Source organism: Microtus ochrogaster (assembly GCF_000317375.1).
Source record: "Microtus ochrogaster isolate Prairie Vole_2 chromosome 14 unlocalized genomic scaffold, MicOch1.0 chr14_random_1, whole genome shotgun sequence".
Lineage (NCBI taxonomy): Eukaryota > Metazoa > Chordata > Mammalia > Rodentia > Cricetidae > Microtus > Microtus ochrogaster.
Window position 1 is genome coordinate 1,469,583 of NW_004949096.1, and position 12,852 is coordinate 1,482,434.

At 40.3% G+C, this 12,852-nt stretch overlaps 1 protein-coding gene across 1 annotated transcript in view; it reads left to right on the top strand.

Annotated features, from left to right (window-relative positions):
• Positions 1-12,852, top strand: part of Dcdc1 (doublecortin domain containing 1) — a 305,860-nt gene that overhangs the window by 101,326 nt on the left and 191,682 nt on the right. Inside the window, 1 exon segment of the mRNA XM_005364457.2 lies at positions 4,316-4,418. Within this exon segment, the coding sequence (XP_005364514.2) occupies positions 4,316-4,418 (103 nt within the window).

The following is a 12,852-nucleotide window of genomic DNA, read 5'->3' on the forward strand; positions in this document are numbered from 1 at the left end:
GAGACAGTGGAAAGAAAAACCCAGAATTCTTGGAAAGAACGGAAGTATAGCACCACCTTGCTCATAACTACCCACAAACAGATGGATATGAGTTTCTTACCTGTGAATAACAAAAACTGTCACCTATTCAATGTTGACTTATAAATTAATGATTTAACATTGTATTTAATTTTCAAATGATGGCTTATCCCCAGCAGTCTCTGTTAGGACTCTGTTTTTCAGAGGCAAACCAAGAACAAAAAGAAAGATTTGCCCAAACTCACACTGCTGGTACATGGTGAGCCAGGATTCGAACTGGTATCATTTCTCTTAAGGACCTTAATGCCTTCCTACCAGCCAGTACTTGATCACTGAAGTTTGATCTATGACTGGTTAAAATGTGATGACTGGCACTAAGGAACTTAATTTTATAATTTATTCAAATTATCTTAAACAGAAATATGTGACTTGTGAATAGCTTATTGGTTACCACAGCAAGACACCTATGCTAGGTCGGGTTAGATGACCTCTCTGTATGTTCCCATCTACTTTTAGTACAGCATAATTTAGCAAATTACATTTCTTTAGTATATATCTAAAAAGGATAGAGTAGAGGGCATAGCCAAAAAAAATCCCAAAGCATTTTGCTGAGGTTTACTCATCTACGCATGGATAGTCTGTTGATAAATCAAAAGGATATGTATACTGGTTCTGCGGCCCTAACCTCACTGGCTGCTTCCACTACCCATGTGAGTTTTGGATACGTCCCTCCTGTTCTCTTTAGCTTGGTAGAGAATTAATTTTAATGAGTATTTTTCCATTTATAAGAAGATTTTTTTTGTGTCTAGAAATCTTTCTTAAATTCCCTTAGATCTGCTTGGTGATGTGGCTTAGGAGATAAAGGCATATGTGTTACAAGCTAGGTGCCATGAGTTCAACCCCAGAACCCACATAAAGGTGTGGGGAGTATGAACTGACTGCCAGTGTAATCCTCTGTCATCTACACGAACACTGTAGTATGTTCACCTCCACCACACACAAGTGTCATGAGTGTCTGTGTGAACACACATGAAAATAGGAATATATTAAATAATTCTTTAGAAGAAATTTTCCCTAGAGCCTTCCCTTAAGTTTTTGACTAAGAGTTTAGATTTTCAGTTCATGTGTTATTGCTGAGATACACCCCTTACCCATCACATAGTCATTTTTAATTTTTCTTTGTTGGGAACAAAAAGTGCTGTTTTGCTGAGGTGATGGGGTTCTTAAATATAATGACATAAAGCTGCCTGCCTGGATTTATCATGAACTAACTGTGTTAGTTTGCTTCATTGTATACTCTGGTCAAAGCTTTGCTATACTCTAAAATGGGTCATTCCAACCCTTACAGTCATGCATTTTTAAAATTTCTTTGGCATTTTATTTATTTTTGTATGTGGGTGTTTTTCTGCACACACTTGCCTTATGTATGCAGTATCTGTTGGTGTCAGAAGAGGGCGACAGATTCCCTGGAACTGGAGCCACAAACAGTTGTTTCCTGACTTGTAGGTGCTGAGAATCGAATCCAGATCCTCTGGAAAAGCTGCCAGTGCTCCTAATCACTGGGAAATCTCTCTAGTGACTCATGTCCTTATTTTTCAGATTATTGGTAGAATTGCCATTATCAGTCTCAGAACTGTTTCCTTTCTTATTTTTTTTTAATTTTTGAAAATGTCACACACTTACAAAATGGAATACGATTACATCTCTACTTTCTCCTGCTGAAGACTCCCCTAACACTTCCCTCAGCTTCAAGTTTTTTTTTTTTTTTGGATAGCCCATTTATGTAAAGTTGGAACTGTCTCTCCAATGGTTATGGGAAGCCTACCAATGGCCACACCCTCGATGAGGAAAGATTCTCCATCTTCTCAGTTGAGCACCACAGTGGCTCCTCTGTAAAGGGTAGGGCCTGAACAACATCTGTATCATCTGGGCTAGGGTTCTGGCCAGCTTGATCTTATATGGTTCTGTGCAAGCAAGCACAGCCGCCTTGAGATATAACTGCCTCCACCTTCTCATGTCCCAGACAGCATGTTATAGCCCTTCTGTGCATCCTTTGGTTAAAACACCCGTTCTGTCCCCTCTGCCATGATGTTCCCTGAGCACACTGTAGGAGACTAGTATAAATTTCCCCTTTGGGGCTGAGTATTGAGAGTCTTTTATTCTTAGTATTTTGGCCATTTAGGCATGTCTTCATTTACTGACGCCCACTGTAAAATGAAACTTCTTTGACCAGGGTTGAGAGCAGCCTGTGTTAGCTCTCCCTTTGGTCATGAGCATAAACATTTAAAAAGAAAATTAGCAGCATGGTAACACTTAGCACAACGGCAACAACAGGTTCTACCCCAGGGCCTGGAACTTTTCTAGTTATGGACTTTTGAGCATGATTATAAGACCGTGATATGAAATTACCTCCTGAAGAGAAGGCCTCAGATCTAATAAAGCAGTTGGTACCTCCATAGTGGCTGTACCACTATCTCACCTGTTGGCGTTTGTGGCTTGGTGGGTTGGCATATACCATGCAAGGTCCAGTACTTGGTCAAACTATCAATGTCTTTTCTTCCTCATCAGACTGCATAGCATCTTCTGACCCTATAAAAGCTAGTTGGCAGAGAAGGAGTTTTTTGGTCAGCTTGAGACTGATTTTTCTATGTCCAGAGTGTGTGGTGTCTTTAGCAACGGATCTTACCATGCAGTTATGGTGGGTAACCAAAAACAATGGCAATCACTTGTGCTGCTTTGGAGATTTCTGGGAGCTTCATGATCAATAATTCATAGGAAGGAATCTATGGCCTGGCACTAAGATTTTTATTTAGGAAGCTATGTCTTCTGGGAGTGACTGACCACTCACCTAGGGTAATTCTGTTTCAATTCTTTTAATTGCAGTTTTATTTTGAAATTAGTTTACTCACTAGTAGGTTCTCATGAGGCATGTTCATACAAACTTGGCTTTGGAAAACTCACCCCCGCCCCCTCCCCAATCTTCCTCCTTATCCATGTGAGATATGTTTAATCCAGCAGCCTTCTCCCTTTCCCATATGCCTTCTACCCTCCTTACACTTCCGTCATTTCTAAATCGGCTTGTGGGGTAGTCGGCTCCTACGCTGCTTTTCATACCCCCTTTTGTGGTGTTAGCTCTCCCTTTACAAACCTGAATTCCCCACCTTCTCACGGCCCTCCTCGCTTAAGCCTTTCTGTCCCAGGATTTCATCCCACGGCTTGCATTTCACGTAAAATCTAGTACTTTCCTCTTGACTAGTGCATCTCCCCCTAAAAAACAAATGCCCCTTTCTGCTTAGAGGCCCCCATGTGTGCTCTGAGTTAAACACACAAGACAAAAGATGGGAAGGTAGGACTCTCATATAAGGGAACACACTGCGTTCATCTTTCTGGGCCTGAGTGAACTCACCTAGAATGATTCTTTCTGGTCCTACCCACTCACCTACAGATTTCCGTTTTCATTATAGCCGAACATGTTCCATTGTGTGTATGTGCCACACTGTTCTTCTCAATTCACCTTGTGATGGACATTTAGGTTGATTCTACTTCCTAGTTGGTATTAATAGAGAAGTGATGGACATGGGTGTAGCAAATGTCTCTGTAAGGGGATGTTAAATTCTAAGAACTGGTTTCTACTGGATAACATGCTATATGGCAGTGGTTCTCAACTTGTGGGTCATGACCTCTTTGAGGATCATATATCAGCTATCCACAGTACAATTCACAGCAGTAGCAAAATTACAGGTATGAAGTAGCACCAAGATAATTTTATGGTTAGGGGTCCCCACAGCATGAGGAACTGTATTAAAGGGCCATAGCATTAGAAAGGTATGATCTAATGCACCAGTGATTACCCAGGTCTTTGCTTTAGAGTAAGGATATTTGTCTGTAATAAGAGTGAAACCCAACCTTTTTAGATTGTGTTTTTCCTGGATTCCCACCAGTCTGCTATGCTTCTACAGGCTCTCACAATTTCTTACATTTGACCAACTAGTGCAAGTATCAAAAAGCCCTTTGTTGTTTCCAGCTTAATGTGTTTGTGCTTCATACTTGACAATTCTCTACAGTTATTTTTACTTTTATTAAGAATTAATTAAATATTGAATCCCACAACATAGATAATTGCAAGATAAAATTCTAGTTTCTCTCATTTACTAATGCTAGCATGCCTTACAGATCCTTTGTGTCATACCATCTCCCTCCTAGAGGATGTTACTCATAAATTACAATGCTAGTAAAGCATATTATAGTGTAATGTTTTTATTCTACCAAAATAATTTTATTATCTTATCGTTCTCAGTTGGGAAGTCTGTGAGGGATTTCCGGTGAACATTGACTGCACCAGTCAACAGGTCCCTGATTGCTCTGAAAAGGTGGTCATGGAGAATCATTTCCTACCATGTGTGCTGTAACAGGCCTGTTTTACATGTTAGACACGCAGCTGTTGTGTTACAGTTACACAGTGGATATTTTTTAAAGGTCTGTCTTAAATATAGAAGTTGTTTTTGTAAATGTTTATGCAGGCACTTCTGTCTATTTTTTGTTAATTAAATATTTCTAACCTAACACAGTATATAGTGTTCACACTTGGAAATATTATGCTTGGATTGTGTCATATAAATCCTATTGTTTGTCACAGCTTTTCATTCAGGAATAATTAATGAGTTAGGATTCTTTAAGAAAGCTTTTAATGTGTCTGTTATCTTGGGCCAGTTACTTGTGGAGAAGCCTGAGCTCTTGAGTTCAATCCATGGACTCACATGGGGGAAGGAAAGAAATCCTTGCAGGTTGTCCTTTGGCTGCCACACATGTGAAGAAATAAATAATTTAATAAAAAAGATGCATGCTACTTCCTTGATTGTTAAGGTCTGCTCTACTTGCTGTACTGGTTTAGAATAAATTCATAGTGATCAGGCCCACATCTGTGTATCAGTTTCTACTTAGAAATTCATCCTCCATAACGTTTATCAAGTGACCTATTGTGGACATTTAAAGTATATCTGAGGCGAACAAGTATCTCATATTTCTTAGCTAAGAACTCCGTGTCGATAGTTATTCATGTCAGCCATAAACATTAGTTTTTGAGCAGAAGGAAAAGACATCTTGAGCAACATGTCTGGAGAAAGCAGGACTCCTGCCCCCAAGATCTGAGTCCCTTATTTCTAAGGCACAGTGCAAAGGATGCATTACCCAAACCTGATTCATTTATTTTTCTCCGTGTCACCCGTGACTCTTTATTATGTCAAAATGCATGCTGAATGTCTTGGCTTGTTTTGTTTGTTTGTTCTAGAAGCATGTGCCTTGAAATAGTGTTACTATAGAGATGGGAAAAATATTTCTAATCCCAGCTGATTTTGATCAAGTTTAGAAAAGGGTGTACTAGCTAGTGCCCATTGTTTTAAAGCTATCCGACACTGAGGTGTATCTGCCATAGGTCTCTGCTGAGAGCATAGCATGAAGGCTCTTGTTCCCACAGATCTCCAGAGAAATCAGGAATGATAAAGCACGCAGGGTTGTCTTTCCAGTAGGAAAGATGAAAAACCTATTCCTCAGTTCAGAAAGAGGAGAGTTGGGAGCAATAAACAGCCCTGTGACTGCATTATCTGTTGGTTCAGGCCACTCTTACAACCAAGACCCAAGGCATATATAGCTAGAGGCTCCCCAAAGCTCCCACAATTAGGACCAGGGGTGGTTAATAGCCCAAATGATCTCTCCTCTATCTGTATGACCAAGACTAGACCAGACCTCCTTCCTTAGACCTTTAAGCTAGTACAGGTAGGTTATCTCTAGAATCCATCTTCTTGGAAGAAATGATATGTACCCTGAGTTGAGTTTCAATGTAATTATTCTTTTTTGTGCATTGGGGTTTGTATTATACCAGGAAACTTTTTTTTTTGTCAAATTGTACTGTGCTTAAATACCCTTGGAATAAAGCTCCTGTTAGTCAACTCCCAGAAGTCTGACCCAGGTTGATGAGGTCATTCTGCACCAGGTCTGCTTTCCTGCATGACACCTGCAGGAACCACACCCCTCAGGTCTTCTCCTGTTAGTGCTCCTCACTAGGGTTTTCTTGTTTCTGTTTTCCTATTTAAAATCCCCTTATGTACCTGACAGTTACCTAAAAAGTTCTCGCCACCCTCATTCTCGGTTGACATCGCCAATCTTTTCTCATCTCGTTCCTCCCCGTGAGCGGTGTGCCATAACAAGCTTCTGATAAGCTTGCACGGTCGCTTGCATTGTGGCTTGCCTGAGCCATGTATCTCCCACATCCATGCCCTGGTTCATAAGGCGGCCCGCTACGTTGCATTTTTCCCCGTAGTCATCCCAGATCCCCCAAAGGGAATCTTTGTTCTGTGTTCTCTGAACTAATTATTTTTCTTTCTTTCTTTTAAAAACTCTTAGAGTTTTTATGATTTAGTATAAGCATTTGCCTTCCTTGGCTTCTGGTTTTCTGGTTAAATTCTTGGGTCACAGATAATATGTGTAAGTGTCAACACAGAATCCAGAGTGACATATAATCATACAAACATACAGACACACAATGTGTATGTATGTTAAATTTTTGAGATGGGGTCTCATGTAGTCCCAGCTGCCTATGTCTTCTGTGTTAGGGGAACTGTATTGTTTGTCTGCTGCTTTGTGAAAACACTCCACATCCTTTGGTGCTCATGCAGATCCCTCTGCATGGAACTCAACCCCTCCCTCCCTTCCTCCCTCCCTCCCTCCCTCCCTCCCTCCCTCCCTTCTTCTTTCCTTCCTTCATTTCTTCCTCCTTCTTTCCTTCCTTCCTTCTTCCTCCCTTCCTTCCTTTCTTCTTTCCTACCTTTCTTGGCACCACTCTCTGATCATCTTTATCTCCCTTGTGCCTTGTCCTAGCATGGAGTCTGGCATCTAGTTTGCATTCGGTGACACTCTAGAAATCCTGCCCATGTTCCTGGCCCCATCTGACTGTGACAGCTTCAGGGAGTCTGTCTTTACCTCTCTCCTTCCTTAAACTATACATGCTATTTCTGGTATGGATAGTTTCAGAAAATTTCTAATACTGTAGCATTGAACTAGCTACTACTTATTATTACTATTGTTATTACTAGTGTGTTGTAGGTGTGTGTGTATGCATGCATGTATAAAGTAATGCTACCCATGCATGTATGCATGTATGGAGGCCAAAGGTCAACCTTGGCTGTCTCCCTCTATTGCTCTTCACCTTACTTTTAGAGAAAAGGTCTATCACTGGGCCCATGATGTGATATTTTGGTTAGGCTGACTGGCCAGCAAACAACTGGGATCTACACCTCTCTTCTCCTCAACCCCAGTTGAGGGCACTCTGGGAGTAGGGAGGGTACAATGGTAGGTTCTACTGCAAATGCTGGACTCATAAGGATTTTAGGTCAACAGTAAGGATTTGGTGCCATTCTTTTGCAGAAGGCATTGAGATCTTTTGATCCGAGGTGAGATCTGTTTCACCGTTAGGATGATGACTCAGTAGTCTCTCCTCTTATCCTCTTGGATAGACCAAAGATCCCTCAAGGGCAGGTCCTGATATTGCTTGTGTCTGCTTCAATATCTGCAGGCACAAAGTTAGGGAAACTGAAGCAAGTTGATGAGTTAATTAGCCTACTCAACAGAAACCAGCTCAAACTTAAATGGAAAAAAAGATATCAGATACCAGGGAAAGGTGGCAGAAAGAGACTTTTCGCTTGCTTGCTCTGCCCAGGAGCTACTTTATAAGATGGCACACATTCTAATTCTAGAAAGGACAGAAAATACATTATTATTTATTAATTGGATCTCATAACCCAGTGAAATGAGAAAATATTCATCTTAAATGAATATTATCACACTATTTTTTGAAAGAATACATTGATTTTGAATAAAACTCAACCAAAATAGTGAGCGAAAAGCAAGACCTTGATAAATTGCTCAGTAAGGAGAAGCTTTCGGGGTGGTGGCGGGGGGCTCCCTCTTTGCTGTGAAACCTTTAAAATCCTCTCAGTAAAGTGTCCCCAATTACTTACAGAGAGGTGACCAGCACATTGGGAATAGTAATTTAATAACTCGAAAAGGAGTGCTTTAAAGGTGGGTGCAGGCAGAGGTGGCAGGCATCTCCAGGACATTTTATTGTGGAATCTTGGTGCTCACTGAGGTAAAGAAGACACTAAGAGGATTACAACAGGGGTTGAGAGAAGGGAAAGAAAAGCCAATATTCCCGATGCATAGGTTTTAAAATTGGCTGCAAATAGAGATGTCATTGCCCAACCCCTGACTGTTCTTTTAAATCTCTTATTGACAAGTAAAACCTTTCCTACAGAGAAGTATCTGGAATGTCCAATCCCCATTTGCAATGTGGGCTCCCACTGGAACCCTGACAATTATAGCTTGTTGCTCTTTTATCCGTTTCAAAACCAGATTTGGAAGCCACTACGAGTTGACAATTTGGCGCATACACCTTTCCCAGCCTCCCCTATTGTTGCTCACACTGGCAACATTTGTAGATTGATTCGGTTTTAGAGCAATCAAATTATATGTTTCTATATAATGGGTGAGATTTAAACTTCATGGTAGTTAATATGAAAAATGTGAACAGGATAGCAAGAGGAATGGCTGGTTATGCGAGAAAGGAGAAGAAAAGCAAGGACTCCAGTGTTTGGCACATCTTACAGTTTACCAGGATGGAAAAGAAGCTTATTTTGTTGCTGGCCTTCAGGGGTTGACTTTATAGGTATCAAAGGGCCTTCATCACAATGTTCTTTACAAAAATATCAGGAAAATGATCAGTTTTTAATTTTAGAGTCATAGCATATTTGTTACAAGTTAATTTGTAAATTCAGATCTTATTAATACCTGCAAAATGCATCTATAACTGTAAAGTATGTGATTATTCGGCAATTAATCTTTGTTCATAAGGAGTCTGGACAAAGATAAACAGTTGCTTGCAACATGGTACTTTAAATCAATCCCCCAGTTTCTTTCTTATCTTGAGACCATGTGGTAGTTTGAATGTAATTTGTCACCATAATCCCATAATCCTATAATCTCATAGGAAGTGGCACTATTAGGAGGCGTGGTTTTGTTGTGATAGGTGTGGCCTTGCTGCAGGAAGTGTGTCACTGTAAGGGAGGGCTTTAAGGTTTCATACACTCAGGATACGGCCTAGTCAGTCAGTCAACTTCTTGTTGCCTGCAAGTTGTTGGCTATTTTTCTAGCACCGTGCCTACCTGCTTGCCTCCATGCTCCTCTGAAACTGTAAGTGAGCCATCCTCAATTGAATGTTTTCTTTCTAAGAATTGCCATGGTCATGGTGTCTCTTCACAGCAATAGTAAACCCTAACTAAGACAGACCACTAATTGGAAGCCACTTGAGGATTGTATACCTAGATCTTAGGTTGCCTTCCCTGCTTGATTGTGAGGTTATGTCTCCGCTGATACTTTCTGTTCTCAGTCCTTTTTATTTTTTGGTGGAAATGACTAAGGGGAAATAGCTGGCAAAAAGAAAGCTATTTTATAACATTTCTTACAGTAATTTACATATGCAGTTATCTAATGTAGTACTAAAGTACATCATCAAAAGTGAAGTTTTAGATGATAACTTTTCTAGGCAGTAAGTGCTTGGTTTAAAAAGAAGGTTGGGATCTGTAGTTTCTCCTTTGCCTCCTTGTAGTTTATTTCTTGGTGAACCTGCAGGAGATGGTGTGTGGTTGTTGAAAGCACACCATCATTATTAATAATTTGGGGAAAAAACAAGTAGTTTGAGTTGGCTCAGTATGTCTACACCAGCACAGTATATTCAGACAAGGGAGATTATAAGGATCCTTTAAAGTAGACAAGCAACCTAAATGCCCCTCCACCTAAGAATTAATAAGGAAAATGTGGTACATTTACACAATGGAGTACTACACAGCAGAAAAAATAATGACATCTTGAATTTTGCAGGCAAATGAATGGAGCTAGAAGACATCATTTTGAGTGAGGTAACCAGACCCAGAAAGACAATTATCACATGTACTCACTCATAAGTGGGTTTTAAACATAAAGCAAAGAAAACCAGGCTACAAATCACAATCCCAGAGAACCTAGACAACAATGAGGACTCTAAGAGAGACACACATGGATCTAATCTGCATGGGAAGTAGAAAAAGACAAGAACTCCTGAGTAAATTGGGAGCATGGGGACCTTGGGAGAGGGTTGAAGGGGAGGGGAACAGAGAAAAATGTACAACTCAATAAAGATCAATAAAATTAAAAAAATTAAGTAGATCATGAATACAGACATCCAATTGAATTAACCAGAATTCCCTTATCAGTTTATGACAGCACTTTGGTCTTCTCAATATCAGATAAGTTATGTATGTACTTAGATATCGGGCTCAGCACAAATACTTCAGTCCACATGTGCACAGGGGCACCCCCCCATGCACACAAGCACACCTGTGTATGGGATATTATGTTGTAAATTATTGGAGTGCTTCTTCCCTTGATTCTAATTTTCACAGATTTTATTTCTCTCTTGCCCCTCACAAACTATTTGTTCTAGAGGTAAGCTATTAGACTAAAGAAGCCAAGTTGGGCTATGGACGTGGCTCAGTGGTTAAAAGCATTTGTCAGGTGAGCCTGATGATGGAGCAGGATCTCCAGAACATTCCTAAAGTTAGAAGGTAAGAAGCAATTCCACAGAGCTGTCCTCTGTCCCCCACATGTGTGCCACAGCATGTGTGCTCACTCATACTTATCATGCATGTGTGCATATGCACATAAGCACTGATGAGATAAAAACAGATTTTACAAAGAGATCAGGCTTTTGTATAGACTTTAAACTCATTATAAAGACTCACAGAAGGACGTGGATGGGGAAACAGGCATCCACATCCCCTGGGTGCATTATTAGCTCACACAACTTGAGTGATTTGCAGATGGCTTTATTGTCTTCATAGCCAGATTCTGAAAAATTACTTTTGTTTGTTTCCTGTACTTACCAATGAACTTATCTCTTTGGGAATAATGAAAATACTGAAAATTAATTTGCTGAAATTCCTTCAAATGAAAAGTGGAAAAAGAAAAAGAGGAGAAGATGAAAACAACAGAGCAAGAAGACAGAGTCACACGAGAAGACTCTTAGTGGCGGTGTCAGTCGGGAGTTGGCAGGATTCCTTCCTTCTCCTTCTTTTCTACTGACATAAATGAAGCTACGCTGGCATGGGTCTGGCTGTGTCTGCCCTGTGCAAAAATCACTTGGGAACTGTCCAGCAAAATATCTCTTGAAGAACAGCATGGTGTTAATACTGGGTGCCAGCCCAAGGCAGAAACAAAGGACCCCCTTGCTCTCCACCAATAAGCCAACTGTTAAAAGATTAAACCATGTTGTGGAGATAACAAGAATTTAGGCGCTGGCAGCAGGTGCTATACAAAGAAGCAGTTGGCAGCATGGGTCTTCTGTCTAATTCCAGTCCAAACAATCTCCTGCCCAGATACGGGGGAGTTTAGAGGGTGACGGCAAGTTGGAGCGAAGAGATTGGGTAGGAGTGCTTCTTTAAATACAGAATCCTGCGGCGATGGCTTAGTAGAATATAGTTTATCATTGTTCGAAACCTGTGGGAGATTGCCTTCTAGAATCTGGCCACTCCTGGCTATCTGCGGAACGCACAGTCAACACACTGTAAGTCAGGCCTGCTTATGTGCTGAGAAGCAGCTACAAAAGGCATCTTAAAACTTTCATTTTCACACAAAGGAGTCATATGGTATTTACCCTCTTGAGAGTGATCTTTCTTTTCTTACTGAATAATTCTTATAACATACCCTTCTGTGGTTGCTTGAACAAACATTTTAAAATATTGTTTTATGAATTATTCTTTAATTTATTGATTAAAAATCCAACACTCAGTAAGTATTGTTGAGCTTGTAAAGCAGATGTTTTAGCATCAGAAAGTAATTAAATGGTTATTAAAGCAGCGTCACTTATCATACTATGATCTTATAAGCTCTATGATCTTGTACATGTTGCTTTTTAAAAGCTGTGACTACTTGAGAAAAATGCTCCTACAACATGGGGCATCATTTTATTAAGTGTGACGTAACGGAGTTCCTACAGGTGACATGAGTTATTGGGAATTTAACAATCAAGTGTAAGCAAGTCATACTTGAAGGTGACGATGCCTTCTCCATATATAAAGTGATAAACAGCCCCGCCGTGTGATCTGGTAATGACCCTAGGAGATACACATGGCACACTTTCCGAATCAGTGCCTACTCCTTCTCCAGTGACTCTTCAAGCTCAGAAGTCTCAGTTAATACGTTTTGATTCTCACTAGAGTATGTAGGTTACTGATCGTTTCCCTGCCTTTGATGTCTCCATTCACCAATTCATGATGTCCTCCCCCCCCCCCCATCATGGCATACCAACCTCACTAACACCCGCTAGGGTCTAGACCCTCATGAAAGCTCTCGCCATCTCTCTGCTCTTACCTAACTCTGTAGCCTTCACCTGATGCCTTGGGTAGTTGGATCAAATTTACTTTTTTTATTTCTGTTTTTTCGAGACAGGGTTTTTCTATGTAACAGCCCTAGCTGTACTGAAACTCATTTTGTAGGCCCCAAATTTACCTTTTAACTCTCCTGAGAAATTCAAAGGTATATGGATTAAAATTGCTTTACATTTAATAGTATCTTGCTCTTTATTATCCATATCAGGTCCATTCATTAAGAGCTGTAGCACTTCACTCTTTCAAGATACTTCATTTTTATTTTTATGACAAAAATGAGGCATTATTTTAGATGCCTCTAGTGAAATTTAATTATTTGCATAGTGCTTAACATGAAAAAATTTCTCTCTCTCTTACACACACA